The sequence below is a fragment of the Danio rerio genome, chromosome 25 (genome assembly GCF_052040795.2).
Source record: "Danio rerio strain M-AB ecotype USA chromosome 25, GRCz13ab, whole genome shotgun sequence".
Lineage (NCBI taxonomy): Eukaryota > Metazoa > Chordata > Actinopteri > Cypriniformes > Danionidae > Danio > Danio rerio.
Genome location: NC_141045.1, coordinates 19945045 through 19964785, shown reverse-complemented (window position 1 = coordinate 19964785; position 19741 = coordinate 19945045). Strand labels below are relative to the sequence as shown.

Genomic DNA, 19741 nt, shown 5'->3' with positions numbered 1-19741 from the left:
TTTAAAAAGGTAGTTTTTTAGGTAGCAAATCTTTAAAAAGGTGGTCTGTGATTTCAGGCTTTTGAGGGATATTAAATATACAATTCTTTATAACAATACATTTAAAATAGTTTTCTGAGTTCTAGCCCAACTTTATTTTTCTCTAGAAATTAATGTCCAGAGAAACTACTCTTTAGGGCTGTTTTCTTCTAACATGAAACATGTCATGTGATGTCAAATTATAATATGTATATTTAATAATTTATTTCTTATGATCAATACATGAATATCAAATTATTGGACATAAATACATAAATAAAATTCTGAAAATAACATTCATACATCAAATAAAACAATACAAATGCCAGTGGGTTTAACAAATAAAGAGATTGAAGAACGTGAAAAATCTGTAGCGTAATTTGGGTAAAAATCATTTAATGTAAAAAAAAATGGAATTCAAAAATCAATTTCGAATTGTAATATTTCAGAATACATTTAATTGAATTAAATAAACATGATCATATAAAACCCTGTATTCTTTTAATGATGTATATTGTTTTTTGCATAACATGCAGATGTGTTATCATTGCTTTATTTTTAATTTGGTTTAGTTTATTATGTTTCAGTTTAATGTCAAATGTGTCATTTTCATTCACTGGTATTTTAAGACACTATACTATATTTCACCATAGGTTTTTGAAGTTTCTTGTTGGACAGAGTCAATATTTGGTCCCGCAAGCTCCTGTGCAGGTTTTAACTCCGAGACTCGAGTCTGAGGGTTTCAGGTTTACAGCAGCTTTTTTCAGCTGTGGCTTTTATCCACCGCTCTTCAAATGTGCTGGCATTCAAATGAGCCAAACAGAATACACAGAATATATTTAAACAATGCAGCTTAAACAGTCATAATTTCAGGTTTGTGTTTCGAAAAAAGATTTAGAAATAAAACAACGGAAAAAGAGCCTGGGAACTCAAATGACTGTTGTCTTGCCTTCAGCTGATATAAGCTCAGTATCTTCACATGCTACATCAGAGCTAACGCTAACTTATGCTTCACACAACTGATCGCGTACACATTGTGTCTGGATCAAGAAAGACAGATTAAAAAAAGAACAAAAGAAAATTATACTAAAAGTGTAATGTAAAAACTATTGACTATAAAACAATATTTTCCTCATGTCAAAATATGCACATGTACAATGCATATCATCGTCGTTTACTTTAATATGTGTTGTTTATTTAATCTGAATGTTGAGTGTATGAATTATTACTTCAAATATACACACAGGGGTATTTAATTATTCATTTTTGGATAAAAAAAAATGGTAACACTTTACAATAAGGTTCATTAGTTAATGCATTTACTAACATAAACTAATCATGAACAACACATGAACAGCATTTATTAATCATAATTGAACATTTACTAATGCAATATTAACATCCAAGTCCATGCTTGTTAACATTAGTTAATGCACCATGAGTTAACATGAACTAACAATGAACTACTGTATTTTCATCAACTAACGTTAACTAACATGAACAAATACAGTAGTAAATGTATTGTTCTATGTTTGTTCATGTTAGTAAAAGCATTAATTAACATTAACTGATGAACCTTATTGTAAAGTGTGACCAAAAAAATTATGAGATTTTTTTTTTTTTTTTGTGAGAAATGACACATATAAGAAAACGGGCCTAGTAACTCCAATAAGCCTAGGTTGGATTTATTAGAAATGGTCTCGATGTTGATATACTTTTTGTGGCACTGTGAGCTCTCTCTCTTTCTCTCTCTCAAAAAGTTCATATTAGAGGTTTTTTCAGTATGTTTTCATGAGGGATATTGGTAAGTTGGTCAAAGATATAATGTACAAGAACCAAACCATGCACTTTATGAATAAAAAATAAATATTCATTATCATGTGCCTTTTCCGAACCATCAGGGATGCAGAGCATCTTAGACAGATGATGAATTAAAGGTTATTAGAGAAACAAGGCAAAGAGAACAACAAATAAAACTGGGTTTGGTCAATGTATTCATATACTTTAACAACATCTCTGAACAAAAAAATTAAAAGTTAGACTTTATAAGACAAATAAATATAAAAAGTCTGAGAACAGCATTGTGTTGTGTCAATGAATCATGAACCACACATTCGTATCGCATGAATCTTGTGTTTTCCATAGTGTCAAAATTGTGATTTTTAAAAATGTTATTTCCTTTTGCAAAAGAACTTGCTGTGCTGCTATTTGTGTGTAAACTGTGTAACACTAAATAAGGTAAAATACATAAAACACTAAATAATTAATAATTAATTAAACATTAAAGTATTATGAAGAAAACTAAAAACCATCAACATATTTGTTTGTTATTCTGTGAAAGGCAATGGTTACAGGTTTTCAGTCTTCTTCAAAAAAACTACTTTAGTGTTCAACAGCATAAACAAAAATGTTCATGATCGGATGAGCTATTCTTTTAATAACAACTAGACATGCTGTAACCACACGATTTCCACCTCAGTAAAGTGTATTTGCATAGCAGGACATGCAAATAAAAGGTAGGCACTATAACAAACTGTCTTTTCCATCCCTGTCACTTATGCTTTAATATAACTGTTGAACCTGGTCTAACATTATAGAAAAAGAGCAAGGAATAAAATATGATAATAAGAAATGAAGGATGAATCTGCAAATGATATTCTGAAGGACAAAACAAGCACAGTCCTGCATCTTAGCAATGAGAAACATGTGGGTGTTTATATCTGTGACGTTACTCGCATGCTTCAAAGGTAGGATGTTATTTTATCATTTTGTACAGCTGTGCTTGTTGCTTTGTTATCTATTGTGAGTGCAAAGTACTAAATAATTAAAGTTACAACATCTAAATTACACAGACAAAAATAAAAACTAAACAGTTAAACTATTGAATAAGTATTATTACTAATGTATTTGATAATATACATACAGTACATTTGTACAAACATTTGTTACTAAGAACCTAAATGTGTGCAGTACTGGTTCAACGTTTTTATAAGGTCACTGAAAAGTGAACCTATATTAAAGATGCATTATAAAGATTTCAAAAAGCAATAATGAGGAAACATAAAAGTATGCTTATAGAATATTAAAATACATACTGTGCATTCATACATATTGATGTTGGTTAAAAAAAAGAAAGGTCTAGTGAATGGTTGTTGTTTGTTGTAGTCAGATAATTCTACTATAGAAAGAAACAGGCAATTAAAGTTCTATATATATATTTTTTAATACATAAATGATGACATGAATATTTTAACTAAACATTTATGAACTAATGATAACTATTATAAATAGTAATAAAGAACTAATGATAAGTTAAGACATGCACTAAGCATGAACCAACCTTAACTACAACATGTAGAAACATTATTCATGTGAGAATAATGGCTTCCTTTATTACTTGTTAGCGCATGTTTGTTAATTAATTTGTTAATTAACACTTTAGTTTAAGCTAAATGTAACCAAAATGAACTCTTGACCTGTTCATGTAGATTTATGTCATCACTTAAAGGGTATCATTACCTCATTTTTAACTACTCATGAAGTCCTTTGATTAAACTGTTCATTGTGATGTAGACAGAAGACTTTTCTATTGTATTTCAATGTAACAGTAGATGAACATTAATTTACATATGAAGAGTTCAGATGCAAAAACTTCTACATGCCATCTGAACATTTCCTCTAAAATGAGCATTTTTATCAGGATCCTGTGTGTAGGTTCAGTAATATCACATTTATGGTAAAGAGTGTTTTTGCATCTGAACTCTTCATATTTACATATTAGCACATCATTCTTCACCGACTGTCATTGTTAAGTGTTACCAAAAAATTTAGACAGACTTTTTTTCTGGTCACTATAGATTTTCTCTTTAAAGTCACACACCTTAACTTTATCTTAGTTTATTAGTTTGACATTATATGATTGTTAACTAATAAAGATGTTTGTTAATCTATCACCCTGTTTTTATTGCAGATTCTCTCCCTCAGTTGAATGGTAAGAGCACCTTTCCCTAAGAATAATTAAAGGATAATATTTATCGTAGCACACATTTGAAGTGTCCAGCCCTTTTCCAAAAGAGGGTGGAGCCTTTACAGTCTGTGTTTCATGTGCTCTCTAGACAAAACATCTGATTTTGTCAGGTTTATTGCACTGTTTATGTATAAACGATGATGTTCATAGTGCCAGTTATGTGTAATTCATCAACAGAATAATATGTGCATTCTGTACAGGCACCGCTTAATTATTGTAACTGTTCTACTTAGTCTGTCCAGTGTTTTTTCACAGTCAGAGTGGAATGATTCTCTTGTTGGCAAAAGCATTTAAACAGCCACAAAGACCAACAACTTGGTTTCATTGTTAAATGTTACAGGGTGTGTTAATGAAGCACACTATAGCACACTATTTAATCTTTCCCATATAACACACTCAAAAAACAGTTGTTGAATGAACTTAAATGAAGGAATACTTTATCTTAAAATGTAATTGTGTTACTTCAACCAATTTGAATCAAGTTATTTCAGCCTATTTGAACCATGTTAACTTATTAAAATGTTTCTAAAATTTTTGTTAAACTAATTTAAGGCAATTAGAAATGTTAAATCGTTTTCATTTAAATCACCTTTAATCATCAATTTAACTTTCCTGGAACAAAGTTTTAAACTCAATAGCTTAATGACAGAGAATGATCTCAGAACTGGCATTAGCACACTAAGTGATGAAGCAAACATTGTTTATGAAGCTGCAAACACCTAAAGCATGAGCGAATAAAGGAAAGCATAAGAAATAAACACAACATAGACTCATTCTGAAAACGTAGCCCCATATACGTTTCTGGAGATTGTAAATTATGTAGCAAGAAGTACAGTATGTATGTCTGCATTTCATCTTTCAAACGAATGCTAAGGGGCAGTATGATGCAGATCCTTTTCTCGCTAACCTACTGAACACTTACCTGCATGTGGATGGCTTTCCCATTGTTACCAGTTTGTCCGTTTGCTCGAAACGTACGTCGGCGACATTGAGATGCAGAGCAGAGTTGACCACAACAATAGGGTTCAAGTCCAGTAAAGAGCAGCTCCTGGAAGCAGGTAAAACAAAAACAAAAGTTAAAAAAAACTAATTAAACAAGTAATAACAGGGTGAGAAAGTGGTAAAATCTGGCAACATGAGAAAATTAGAAGGCTTTTCTTTTTCTGGATTGCTTTTCAAAACACTGTGGTTGGGTTTAGAGAAGGGGGGAGAGGGGATGTCAATAGGTGTTTTTCCAAAATACTATTGGTTGGGTTTAGGGAAGGAGAAGGGTGGGGGGATTGGTCGGTTGGTCAGTCAGTCAGTGAGTTAGTCAACATTGGCATCTGGTGGATTTACATGAGAACAGCAGGCGTGAATGGCACTCACGAAAGAAGTTTGAGATCTCAAAAAGTGTACACAGCGGCTTCTGGCTGATTCACAAAAACAAAAACTGCAAAAAAAAAAACATAGCTTTTGCTTTTTTCAGAAATGTATATAGGGGTACGTATTCAGAATGAGCCTGGGTTTAATAAACTCTTACAAGTTCATTTCCTAACTCAAAACTTCCAAGATTAATTTTACTGTCAATATCTCCACCTCATAATGCAGTCCACCGCAAAGCATGATGGGAACTACTACTCCACTAACCTGGTAGCTGCGTCAGCACAATTCATTTATGTTGTCTTAACATAAAACTACTCAGTTAACTTATTTTTTATCAAATGAAAGTGGATTGAACATCAAATAATTAAATTGTCTAATAAATACAATAACTGTATTGTTTCAGCTCATTTTAAACTAGTAGTTTGAACTACAGAAACAATCATTCGCCTTCGGATGGGGAACTCCAATGCTATGTGGAACCTTCCACAATATGGGGTTTTCGTCAGAAACCAATCATCTGAAAGAGTATAAAATCGGGCCAATGAAATGCCAAATGAATTGGCAGCGTCAGCATGCATAGCTGGCATCAATAACAATTAGTCAAGTATATAAGACGCGGCTAGTGCAATGCTCGACATCCTTTTCGCTTTCAGAGCCTTTCACTAGCTTCTGAGAGAGTCTTTGAGGGTTCTCCAACCTGTGTCTACAGAGAGAGATCGAGAAGCAGCTTCTCCCGGTCCAGAGTGCGTATATGCAGTGGCAGATGGTTGAGCTGGGTTTTTCTCCCTTGCCTGGCATTCTTTGGGTCCGGTCCTCCAAGAGCGGTTTGTATATAGGGAAAATGTTTTCCTAAAAGAGCAACACGGTTTTGCAGCGCATCTTTTTCAAGACGTCGCTCCGACCGTGCGTTTCTGGATGCGGTGGTTTTCTATCCCCGGATGATGGGCATGAGCACTACGTTTCATGTCTCCAGCATGTTAATTCTGTGCTTGCGGGCAGTGCATGCCATCTCTTTGATGTCATGTCTGCTGCGCAGTTAAGATCGCGACCCACCCCAGTTGTCCCCTGCACTCGGGCAGATATAAGGATTCAGTGGGAGTAAATCCGCCGCCTTCGGGCTGCAGACCTCTCGCTGTTCCAAGCGCTCCATTCAAGCTTCAGGTGAGAATAGCGCTCCCTCTTCGGATGGTCGCTCTCTCACTTGACACTGAGGATCAGATGTCCATCGCTGCATCGGAGGATGGGCTGTCATTGTCTGATGAGGATGCGAACCCGCTCACTCCCTCCCTCTGTGGTGGAGAGCACGGCGTTGGCATCTTAAAAGCAGGCATGATGGCCGTGCTTTCCCGGGTTGCTTCGGCCGTGGGCCTGGTGATGGTTTATCCCCCAGCCTCGCGACCGGACCGACTAGATGGGTGTGATGTGGAGGATTCAAAGCCTACCGTCCCCTTCTTCCCAGACGTGCACAGAAAGCTCACGCAGTTTTGAGGGCACTTTTTTCTGCCCGATCTGCGTGCGCTTCCATCCTCACCATCCTTGGAGGGTGGGCTGTCAATGTCTGATGAGGATTACAACCCGCTCCTCCCTCCGGGTTGATGAGCGCGATGTAGAATCTAGAAGCAGACTTTGTGGCCGTGCTTTCCCAGGCTGCTTCTGCCGACTAGAGGGGTGTAAAGACCTTTCTTCATGGATTCACACAGTAGGCTTACGCAGTGTGCTGCGTGCACCTCCACCCTCACCTTGCATGCTCTGGCCACCTACCAGCACTACCAAGCGCAGGTGCTGGCCCAGCTGCGGCAAGGATGGTTCCGACCCAGAACTGGGCATGAGCTCCGCACCCTGGGAAGGACGATGACCACTTTAGTGGCCAGGAATGCCCCCTCAGGCTAAATCTGGTGATGTGTGTGATGTTGACAAAGTTCGCTTTCTTAACTCACCCATATCCCAGGCTGGCCTATTCGGCGACACTGTCAGTGAACTCCCCCAGGAGTTCACGCCGGTGATGAAGCAGTCGGAGGCGATGTGTTATAATCTATCGGCGGGATCATAAGACCGCTCCCTTCCACCGAGCCATCCACATCCACTGCTTTTCGCAGAGGGCGCTCGTCTGTAGCTTTTTGCTCCGCCGCCCCGCCTGTGTCTCTGTCCAAGCAGCTGTGCCGAGCATCTCGCAGGCAATCAGCGCCCCCCGCCCCAGGGTGCTGCTAAGTCCGGTAAACGGATTGTGAAGCATCCCTGAAAAAAAAAAACGCTATCATTTTTTTTCTTTTTCCTCGGATGTGACTGAACACTGCCAGTTTGGGACGCTATGCTTTCCAGCTCGCAGGATCAGTGCATTTCAACAACGGCTCACAGAGTGCGAGAGAACAGTCTCCTTTCTCTTCCTCTCGCAGCCCCTCCTCCAGAGTTTGGGTGCGAGACCAGAGCGCGTCTCTCGCCTCTCGCTCTCCCGTGGGAACCCATCGCTCCCCGGGCGAGCCCACCTACTCCATGCTGCCTCACTGCTGGCATGTCAGCGATCGTGCAGGCGGGTTCACTTGCAGGGCTCTGCCTGCCTGGTTGGCGCGGGCTAGCCCGTCGCAATGGCTCATCCGTACGATCAGACTCGGCTATGCGATACAGTTCGTGAAACAGCTTTCCAAGTTCACGGGCATGTATTTCACCAAGCTCAGTCCTGCGTCCACCCCTGTCTTGATGGACACGTATATGCATTTCTCCATACTTCCTCGCGGGCGTCTGCATGCTCAGTTCTCTCGACATTTGGCTGATTTTAGCCCACTCTCGGGGACAATTGACTATGCACAGAGACAAGGTCCTCCGGCACCTCCACCTGTTGGGGTTTTAGATCAACCAAGAAAAGAGCTGGCCCGCCCCCGTGCAGAGCCCCTCCTTTCTCGGGTTGGAGCTGGACTCGAAGGCATGCCTCTCACGAGAGCGCACCGAGCCAGTGCTGGACTATCTGAGAAAGTTTGACAGAAAAATGTGGTCCCCCTGAAATCTTTTCAGAGGCTCCTGGGGCATATGGCATCCGTGGCCGCGACCTCCCCGCTCCGATTGCTCCATATAAGACCACCATGGCATTGGCTTCACGATCGGGTCCCTAGACGCGCATGGCCGGCGGGCACATACCGAGTGACTCCACTCTGCTGTGTCGCCTCGCCCTCACCCACTGGAGAGACCCCTCTTTCCTACGGGCCAGAGTGCCCCTGGGCTAGGCATCCAGGCATGTTGTCGTTTTGACAGATGCTTCCAGTACGGGTTGGAGGGCCGTGTGTTGCGGGCATGCTGCTGCGGACCTGCGGAAGGGAACCCAGCTGCATTGGCATATCAACTGCCTAGAGCTGTTGACAGTGTTTTTCACTCTGGACCGCTTTTTACCGGCGCTGAGGGGGCAACACGTGCTGGTCAGGACGGACAGCACGGTGGCGGGAGGGTATATCAACCGTATGGGGGATGTGCGCTCCCGGTGCATGTCTCAGCTCGCTCGCCGTCTGCTCCTCCGGAGTCACACGTGGCCGAAGTCGATGCGTGCTGTTCAAATGCCGGGCGAGCCCAACCGTGCAGCCAACTGGCTCTCATGGCAGCTCCTTGCCCCAGGAGAATGCCGACTCCACCCCGAGTCTGTTCAGCTGTCATGGGCACTGCCACACAGCTGGCCTCGGGGCACGCGCAAACTTGCGTTTTCCCCAGTGAGCCTGCTCGCGCAGTTACTGTGCAAACCCAGGGAGGACGAGGAGCAGGTCTTGTTAGTTGCGCCTCTCTGGCCCAACCGGACTTTTGAACTCTCCCTCCTCGCAACGCCCCCCCCCTGGAGGGTCCCTTTGAGAGAGCACCTACTTTATCAGGGACAGGGCACCATCAGACACCCTCGCCCAGATCTGTGGAACCTCCACGTGTTGTCCATAGACGCGAGGAAGACTTAGGTAACCTACCGATGGCGGTGGTTAATACTGTCACTCAGGCTAGAGCACCCTCTACGAGGCATTCCTATGCCCTTAAGTGGAGTCTATACACTGAGTGGTGCACTTCTCGCCGAGAAGACCCCCGATCTTGCCAGATCAATGTTGTGCTTTCTTTCCTTCAGGACAGGCTAGAGCAAAGCCTGTCGCCCTCCACACTGAAGGTCTATGTGGCCGCTATTTCCGCTCATCATGACGCGTAGATGGCGGCACCGTGGGGAGGCATAACCTCATTATCCGGTTCCTCAGAGGTGCGAGGCATATGGTTCCACCCCGCCCCCCTCTCATGCCCTCTTGGGACCTCGCGGTAGTGCTACGAGCCTACGTGAGGAGCCCTTTGAGCCACTCAATTCAGTATCCTTGAGTTTTCTGTCCTTGAAGACAGCTTTGCTGGTCGCATTGGCATTGGTTAAGAGGGTTGGGGACCTGGAGGCATTTTTGGTCAGTGACTCGTGCCTAGAATTCAGGCTATGTGCCCAAGGTTCCTACCACGCCGTTCAAGGATCAGGTAGTGAGCCTGCAAGCGCTGCCTGCGGAGGAGGCAGACTCAGCCCTTTCATTACAGTGCTTAGATCCTCTGACCAGCTCTTTGTCTGTTACGGTGGTCAGCAGAAGGGAAGTGCCGTATCTAAATGGAGGTTGGCCCACTGGAGAGGGGATGCCATCTCCCTCGCTCTTCTGAGCCAGGGTGAGCCGTGTCCCACAGGGGTGAGAGCACACTCAACACGGAAAATCGCATCCTCTTGGGCGTTAGCATGCGGCGCCTCTCTGACAGACATTGCAGAGCTGCGGCTGGGCAACACCTAATACATTTGCTAGGTTTTAAAATCTGCGAATGGAGCCGGTTTCCTCAAGGGTATTAGGTAACCCTTGGTAATTGAGGAAACAAATCGGTTGAAGTGTTCTCCCTAACACGGAGGTACGTGCACTTTTTCAGCTTTGTTAGTTCAGTTCCCCCGTTCGGTGAACCCTACAAAGTTCCTCCGAGGCCCCCAGCATCTGACTCAGCGGAGGAGTCAGACGTTGGCTCGTTACGTTGTTGGCATGCTTGCGTTGTTGGCAAATACCCATTGTTCTGGGTATAGGTGCCTGCTATGCGTGATCCCCTGCGGGCGATCCCATAAGCTCACTCAACCACGGTTTAGTCCCCCCTTGTGTTAGGGTGCTAACCATCCTCTTATGTACCCCTCCCCCATTTCCGTGGTTGGGCCTCAGGCTGTTACCAGGTCTCCCCTCCTTGGGTAGCAGGTGAACTCCGCAGCGTCCTCCCTATCGGGACTAAACGCTTTCCCAATGTACTGTCATATTAAAACCCTTTACTGGGTTACTTTCGACTCTCTGAAAAATATAGCTAAACCTGAACAGGTAAGTAAGGTGAGTAAGGGCCAGGGGACACGTTGGAAAACTGCATCTCGCAGCGTTGTAGGTGTGCTCGCTCTACTGCATGGCGCACCCTTTGCCAGGGACGCGGTAAGGTGCTTTCGTTGTGGCATTTTCCATAGATTTCCCCATATTGTGGAAGGTTCCACATAGCATAGGAGTTCCCCATCCGAAGGGGAATGCTACGGGTATTAAAGTAACCCTCGTTGCCTGAGGGGGGGAATGGAAAGGCTATGTACCTTCGCCACAACGATTGTCCCTTAGCTGTTGAGCGTGAAAGTCTCCTCAGCTCAAAAGGATGTCGAGCATTGCACTAGTCGCGTCTTATATACTTGACTGATTGTCATTGACGCCAGCTGTGCATGCTGACGCTGCCAATTCATTTGGCATTTCATTGGCCTGATTTTATACTCTTTCAGATGATTGGTTTCTGACGAAACCCCATATTGTGGAAGGTTCCACATAGCATTTCCGTTCCCCCCCCCCTCGGGGAACGAGGGTTACTTTAGTAACCGTAGCGTTTGTTTGAATCCATTATAAATTTGATTTGAAGGTTGTAAAAAAAAAGATAAGAACAATGTCCTAATTCAAACACAAACCCATTGCATTGTGCGTAGTTTTAAAGAAGCAAAAGCTCCTGCTCTTCCTATTGTTTTCCCTAGTGTACTTTCCCATGTAAATTGGATGAGCTTATTTTGCAATTGATAGTTTGATGAAAAAGAAGAAGCCAGTACTGTACATACAGAGTCTCAAAGAAATCATTTAAGTAGTCGAAAGCTGAGAAAATTATAATTTAAAACACCAATTGAAAACATAAATGTCTCTCTTTCAGTTTGTGGACGTCGGCATTTAAACGCTCGTATTGTGGGCGGGGAGGATGCACCTAAGGAGGCGTGGCCATGGACAGTTAGTCTTCACAGCCCCAGATATAATGGTCATTTTTGCGGCGGTTCCCTGATCAGCAGTGAATGGGTGCTTTCGGCTGCTCACTGTTTCTCCAGGTCAGAACTGCATAAACACACATTCCTCACTAAACATTAGCCACTTGTAATTCATTGTGTTCTTCATGGTCCGTATTCAGTGTCATCACGTCGAGTGTGCTTGTGTACTTGGGAAGAAGGACACAACAGGGAGTTCATGACCATGAAGTCAACAGAACAATAAGTGAGCTCTTCATTCACCCTTCCTACAGCAGCGATTACTACAACAATGATATTGCTCTCCTGCATCTGTCCGCTTCAGTCAGCTTTAACAAATATATTAGACCTGTGTGTTTAGCAGCAGAAAACAGCAGCTTTCCTTCAGGCACCAGCAGCTGGATCACAGGCTGGGGACAAACAGCAGCTGGAGGTAGAGTATCACACCAAATAACCTAGTTACATTTTAAGATAAAGCGCCCTCTAGTAGATGTAAAAATAATGACAGATATGTATAATCAGCATAAGCATTCAAAATGCAGGTACTGTCCATTTAAAGTCAACATGAAATGGAAGTTAAAGTACACTTGAAATTGAAACTAACCATATGGATTTTAGGGCTGCAACAAACGATTATTTAAATAATCGATTAATCTGGCGGTTATTTTTTCGATTAATCAATTATTTGGATAAAAAAGCAAAACAAGAAAAGCATTAGTTTCCAACCCTTTATTCAAAAAAGCTCATCTCTGAACTGTTATAATAATAATAATAATATAAAAAACTAACTAGTTTTGTCCTGTTTTTTAATCCAAATATCTAAATGTTTTTAAATAAAGATACATACTAGACACATGAAATAGCATAAGAAATCTCTTAATCTCAAAATTAAGTGATTGTTTGCTTAAAACAAGCTAAATTATTTGCCAATGGGGTAAAAAATCTTAATAAGATACAATTTCAAACAGAAGTTTTCAGCATCACTTCATTTTCTCATGCCATTTTTTTTGTCTGGTCTTGATGTAAGATTTTTTTAGATATTTGAACTGGAAACGAGACAAAATAACTAAGCAAGAAACGTTTTCTGCAGTGCAGCTATACATGACAACAGATGAAAAATTAAGGATCCAAAAAAGGCGAGTGAATAAAAATGTGTCTTTAGTCTCTTTAGAGTAACTCTACCACCGATGCTTTACTGCTGTTATTAACCTTTTCACTGCCGAGTTTAAAAGATTCTATCTGGCCCCAGGAGTCAGTTTTTTTCAGAACATTCAACCTTAATGTTTCTGTGGCGATGCATCATGTTTGTCACGTGACACACCGCACACAACAGCGCTGTATGACAGATGTATCCCTTTTATTTTATTTTTTCTGTTTTAATTCAACATATTCACGTTTGCTCATCATGTCATCAACTACCTTATATTCCAGTTCACATAAATGTGTAAGTGATCGTCATTTATAACGTGAGATGGATGTTTCCATGTTTATTTGCCGCTGCTGCCTCATTCATAAAGAGCGAGAACACGCAGGATTCAGCAGGTACATTCATAAGTTACTCCCAAAATACATGCAAGTAAATGGCTGGTAAACTCAGAGAAGCGTAGATTCAACTTTATATTTACTTTTACTATGTGTAATGTGTATCTGATATGAATAAAACACACCGGCAAATTATATTTGAATGTTAAGACTTTCTTGTGTGTTTTACAAACTCTAAATGTATTGTTTTACTACTACTTGTGTGTAGTTACATATCTAAAACATAAATGAAGTATTAGGCGGTTAAAACGCTGCATAATTGTGATAATATGTCACGTCTTTCAGCGGAGTTAAGTTGGTTTTGTTTTCGAAAACAAAAAACAAAAAAAGAAGCACTTTTCCGACGGTCCCTTACTGAGAGCTGTGCTCAGCACGAGCGCTCTCTGCCTCAGCGCATATTGCAACTATTTAAACGGAACAGTGCTCATAATATCGAGTGAAAAAAAGAAAAAGACAGCTGTGAAACATAACCAGCTTTGTCTTTTTGTAGGAAACACACTTTAGATCTTTTTAGGGTAAGAGGTTTTTGAGTTATTGCCATCTATCACTGAATGTGTGTCAGGAATATTGAAAACAAAACCAACTTACCCCGCTCATTTCTGGCGCCCCCTGGATGTACAGCGCCCTTAGCATTTACCTATACTGCCTATGCCACGGGCCGGCCCTGTGTGAAACATAACCTGCTTTGTCTTTTTGTAGGAAACACAGTTTAGATCTTTTTAGGGTTAGAGGTTTTTTTGAGTTAATGCCGTTGATCACTGAATGTGTCAGGAATACCGAAAACAAAACCAACTTAACCCCGCTGTCTTTCTCTGGCTCAGCGTCAGACACAAACACAAAGAACTTTACGGTTCTCACTTTAAAATGGAACAAAAGTAGGATTCTGTAGTGATTCTTCCACATCATCCCTGTCTTTGAGGCGCTGAACTCGTGCGAGAGACAGAAAGGAGCCGTGTTTTCTCCGCTCCGCTAAAATGTTCTTTTTTTAATCAAACGTCTCCGTGTCGCGCGACACAACGAATTGATTATGAAATTTGTTGCCAACGCTTTTAGTAATCGATTTTTATCGATTTAATTGATTCGTTGTTGCAGCCCTAATTGATTTTGTTAGCTTACATTAGTTGTGTTGAACAATTCTTCCGTGCATGTCATAAAAAAAAGCTTGCCCTTGTAATCTAATTCTAACTCTTCTTATTTGAAGAGTCAGGCAGGTTCACATAGGAACAGATGGTAGCATGTCAATACCCAAAGAGTAATCGGAAAACAGGTGAAAAGTCACGGCAGGTGGCAACATAAAAAAGGAAAAGCCTATTACAGTTGAAACAAGACTCAGCCAGGATGTGTGTGTCAGTGGAGTGTTTATAGGGCAAGTAATCAGTCATGACAAGCTTAGACTGTGCGTAATCAAGAGGTGACCTGGAACTGGTGTGTGACTGCAGGGCATGATGGGATATATAGTATTAACTCTCCCAAAATAATTATCATGATATTTCTGAATGAAATGCCTACTTTATACATGATATTAGCTTGCAGTAGAAAAAAGCCATGCCCACTGTTTTCTAATTTTAATAATGTTTTAGGAACTGTATCAAAAAAAAAAAAAGACTTTTTGTTCATGCAGACTTTAAGATTGTACTTTTCCCCTGATCATGTCATACACCCGATTTTTTGAAATGGGAAGAAATTTAGGGTGATGCATAATTTTATCTTCTGGTAACCGAATGGATTGTGGTAAGATGGATGTTGTTAGCTAAATGGAGGCATATATTGAATGCCAGTTTGCACTTTGGTGAATTACTGTCCATCAGAATCACTGTCAGCAACTTCTGTTGCAGAATGATTACAGATGCGAGATGATGAAGAGAATGAGGAGCTACATTTTACAGACGGAATCATATCGACTGATAGCCCCACCCTAAAAGCATTCCATGTGACCAGAACCTAAAGAAAGTCATTTTGAGAGGGGGGGGGGCTACATGGTATTTGATTTAAGATTATGAGGGTAAATTACTTTTTACAATATAATGAAGATACATCATTTATATAAATCACTACTAGGTTGGGTACCGAAACCCGATGCCATTGTGGCACCAGTACCTTTGGAACTGGTATGCACCAGACCGAATCAGCATATGAATTTCGCTGGCTAATTCCAGTGCCACTGGTTCTGCGACAAGGACATAAAGCGGGTCGCACACCAGAAGCACTGCTCGGTGACGCACAGCGCCATGCATTTTAGAATTCATCAGTCAGTGCCTTTCTGCAGCACCCAGCCACGACTCATGACTGTTCATATTTCTGCCGAGCCATAAAGTGCCAAGTCAATAGTTTCATTTTAAATAATATGCAAATGTGCACGTCTGGTGTGTGACGCTCTTAAGAATCAAACTCTTCTAAGCATCAAGGGGTGCATCAAAGGCAAACATAAGTACGCGTTGTGTCACACCATTTCTAAATATTTAATTTAAAACAGCTTTGAGGGATACGTATGTAAGCAATGTCAGACATTTGTTCTTGTTGCTTATAGAAGGCAAAACGCACAGTATGGCGCATGCGGTGAGCGACTCACTTCATCAACACGCTCATCTAATTTGCTTAAACTGAGCATTCTAAATTATGGCTATATTTTACAAGCAAGGATTCTGACACACCAACATGTAGCAGATGCTTTACAAAAGTTGCGTGTAATGGGGAAACACGTCAAACTTATGAAATGTGAGGGCTCTTGGAATCAACTTAAAGGTGAGGAATGGATTGTCTTTGACAGCTTGTGACATTATCTGGCACTTTCAGTGAGTATGTTTACATGGTCAAAATACTCTGATTTTAATATGAAGACACTACTCTGATTAAGAGTCTACCACGAAAACAGTGATTTTTGATTATCTTAAAGGACCACAGACACAAACTGTGGAGGAAACATTAGGCTGGTGACACAATGATGTTACTGATCTATGTGCTATATAACATGTAACTGGGAATCATGAATGTAACATTCAAAAAGCAACTCATGTAAACACCAGTCTCATATTATTGTCTTATTTAGATTAAGGCAAATCATTAAATCACTGATGTCCATGTTAAAGATAGTCACAAGCCCCAAACCAATAAAAAAGCTGTTCCCTGATTTTGATGGCAGCCTTTTCACAGGTTAATAGGCTAATGTAATGTTAATAGCATAATATTAATGCAATTCAAATAAATAAAATATGAATTAATGTTTACTTTAAACTTATTATAAATATATATTTATATTGTTCAATTATAATGATATATATATATATTTTTTTTTATTTTATCTCGACTTTAATTAGTGTGGATTATATAGACCCTTCCTCGCTGTTTTTCTTATTACAGATTCACAGAACTAATACATATTTACATATTTGTACATAATTCACAGTCCATTTAAAGCATGAGTAATGCCTGTTTTATCTGTGATCGAGCCCATATTTGTTGTGCTGCCACTAGACAATGCCCTACTAATCAAGCTACACAATTCACAAATTTTAGCACTGATAAAAGCACACAATGCATTATGTATTACATTCAGCAATGTTTCAGTGAAATCTCTTAAGGATCATTTTCAGGAAAGAAACAAATGACCTATCCACCTTATAGTAAGTCAAGAAGAACTTCCAGACTCTACATTCACTTCCACTGATTTTTGTTTTGTCATAAAAACACTGGTTTGTAGCACAAGTTATTGCCATTTATCCTAGTCATTTACCTAGAGGCAAATGAATTAAATGTCCTAGGACACAGAAAAGAGTTTGAGGACATTTTGTTACACACTCACTACAGACTGATGGCCATTTTTGTGTTTCCAGTGAATTTGTCTCATCCCAGGACTCTGCAGCAGACTGTGGTTCCAGTGGTAATTAATTCAGATTGTAATAATCTGCTTGGTGCCACCATTACAGACAACATGATGTGCGCTGGTTTATTGCAGGGCGGAAAAGACACCTGCCAGGTACAACAGTCAATCAGATTGTTACAACTTGTGCGCACATCAGGAATATGCGTCATTAAATCAATATAACAAATTCCAATAAAACAAGAAAAATTTGTGAACTGCAATTCAATGCTTTGTGTCACATGGCAACATTTAATTTTTAATCCTCTCAAAAATTAATTTGCCAATCTGAATGTGAGTTAGTTCAAAGGTTACTCCAGGGATGTAATTTTAAATCTTAAATTGTAACCTAATTGCAAGAATATTTTGTAAATGCATTATTTAAATTTTATAAAATCATAAAGGCATATTTAAAATAACTTTAAAAATTCATTTAATACTGTAAACATGCAGGGAATCATCAATGTAAAAGCAAAGACCTACCCTCTTAACCTTTTTTTGTAAATCACACAGTATTTGAGTGTAATTAAAACTGTATTTTACTGTAGGACAGTTATGCAGTATGTTAGTGTATTTTAAAGTTGCATTGTGAAGTATATTTTAGATTTTGTTCAAGATATAAACTTCTGGTCAAAATTTTGGAGTCAGTAGGATTTTTAAATGTTTTAAAATAAGCTTCTCCTGCTCACCAAGGCTGCATTTATTTCATAAAAATACAGTACAAATTGTAAAATTGTAAAATGTTTTACACTATAAAATAACTGTTTAAAAGTAGTTTGTCATTTAATTGAATCATTTATTCCAGTTTGGGAAGGTTAAATTGTCCGCAGTGTATGTGTGTGAATGAGTGTGTTTGCAGCTGGAAAACATGCAAAATATGTGCTGGATAAGTTGGCGGTTCATTGCACTGTGGTGACCCTGGATTACTTAAGGGACTAATTCGAAAAGAAAAAGATTAAATGAATGAATAAATGAATGAATTTATTCCAGTGATTTTAAAGATGAATTTTCAGCTTCATTACCCCAGTCTATAGTCATTTGATCCTTCAGAAATCACTCTAATATTAATTATCATTGTTATTAATATTGTTAATGGTAATAGTGATAGTAAAATTGTAATAAATATTTTTTAAAAATTACATTTAATAAATAAAAAAATTAAAAAACGAACGCACCTTAAACTTGACCGATAGTGTACATACAACTGTGTAAATACGCATACAGCAAGATAAATGGGGCTGTAAATTTAAAAATAGTATTTTTGCTGTAATTGATTTACAGTAAGTTACTGGTGAACTATTGCCAGCAAGTTACAGTAGATTCTACAGAAAACTGTTAAGTGTACTCAGGCAAGCAAACATGATATAACTTGATAAGCATATGTTTTCTGTAAGCATCAGTAAACAGTGGCATAAATAAGATGTACTGTATTGTAGCCTACTTATCTAATCAAATTTGATTTTGGGGGTTAATTATCCATTTAAAATGTACTTGAATTTAGACTTGATTGTACTTATTGTTATTTAGTTTTTTTCCTTTAACTTCCTCCTTTTAGATCCTTATATATTCATATTTAAAGTTTTGATGTTGATTACTGCAATAAAGAAAAACAGTGACTCTCCCTCTCTCTTTAGGGTGACTCTGGTGGTCCGATGGTCAGTCAGCAGTGTTCAGTGTGGGTTCAGTCTGGAATCATCAGTAAAGGTCATGACTGTGGTCAGCCCTATGAGCCTGGAGTTTACACACGCGTATCACAGTATCAGAACTGGATCATGAGCTCCATCAACCAGAACCTTCCAGGATTTATCACTTTCAACCCTCTGAACTCATGCTTCTCTGTCAGCCAAAGTACACATCTATAAAAATAACATGTTGATGCCCATCCTCCCCAAAAGCACACTTGCTGGACAAATGCATGTTTACGTACATAATTTGTGTAGCTCTATTTATTTTTTAATAAGGTTGAGATGTGATAACATAAAATCACACAAACCTGCACTACTTTCACAGAGTGTTGTTTTATAAGTTATGCAAAGCAGTGTTCAGTGTGGGTTCAGCGTTGTCAGCTATGGTTAAATATGTAAAAACCCCAATATTCCTGATGTCTTCGTCCGGTTCTCAGAGATTAAACAATGGATTACAGCCACTGTTGGTGTAAACCTGCCTGGTTTTGTCCACTTTGACCAAAGATGTTCTCTTCGCAGTAAGATTCCACGCCTCTCTTGCCTAAACATACAGTATACAGCAACACACGCCTCTTTGACTAATGTGTGTCTGCGTTTTGTGTAGATATTCTCAATAAAACAGAGGTAAAGTTGGTTTTATATTCAGACATTCTCCTTAATAATATAATTTCAGAAAAGTATTCTTTGTAAATTCTATATAGGGAAATGATATAAGCAGTAAATGACTATCAAAGTACAACATTGTTTACAGTGAATTAGATAGGGTTAATGTTGTTTTGAAGTCATACTTGCATAATTCCGATTGGATATTCAAAGTAACATGGTAAACAACAGAGACTGCTACTCAATTTTAACTTACTTTACTCAGTCTCTCTGTCTTATTTGCTTAACTTGTTTTTGTTTGTCTTTAGGTTAATGTGCTTCAACTTCACAGCATGTCTGGACCGTGGGGGAAACCGGAGCACCCAGAGGAAACCCACGTGAGTGCAGGG

General features: G+C 39.8%; 1 protein-coding gene and 1 long non-coding RNA gene across 3 annotated transcripts in view; one reads left to right on the top strand and one right to left on the bottom strand.

Annotated features, from left to right (window-relative positions):
- The window catches only part of LOC147837673 (uncharacterized), a 33116-nt gene extending 28022 nt beyond the window's left edge, over positions 1 to 5094 (bottom strand). Inside the window, exon 1 of the long non-coding RNA XR_015526440.1 lies at positions 4968 to 5094. This is a non-coding gene — a long non-coding RNA (uncharacterized LOC147837673). The remainder of the gene's footprint in view (positions 1 to 4967) is intronic.
- LOC141380946 (trypsin-3-like) lies at positions 1651 to 19387 on the top strand. Of its 2 annotated transcripts, XM_087312087.1 has the most exons (7): positions 2576 to 2765; positions 3989 to 4009; positions 11582 to 11750; positions 11831 to 11913; positions 12028 to 12099; positions 17039 to 17181; positions 18699 to 19211. In XM_087312087.1, exons 1-7 carry the CDS (start codon positions 2714 to 2716, stop codon positions 18924 to 18926), a joined length of 768 nt encoding a protein of 255 aa, XP_087168213.1. In that variant the 5' UTR covers positions 2576 to 2713; the 3' UTR covers positions 18927 to 19211. The 2 variants fall into 2 exon arrangements, with proteins under 2 accessions (XP_087168212.1, XP_087168213.1); XM_087312086.1 differs by having other exon boundaries at positions 1651 to 2765; positions 11831 to 12099; positions 18699 to 19387.
- Positions 19388 to 19741: the final 354 nt, after the last annotated feature.

Excerpts from the sequence above, each read along its gene's own strand:
- LOC141380946 (XM_087312086.1), top strand. The coding sequence starts at position 2,714 with ATGAGAAACATGTGGGTGTTTATATCTGTGACGTTACTCGCATGCTTC. Across the intron at positions 12,100-17,038 it reads GGGACAAACAGCAGCTGGAG|TGAATTTGTCTCATCCCAGG; the intron begins GTAGAGTATCAC and ends TTGTGTTTCCAG. Across the intron at positions 17,182-18,698 it reads GCGGAAAAGACACCTGCCAG|GGTGACTCTGGTGGTCCGAT; the intron begins GTACAACAGTCA and ends CTCTCTCTTTAG.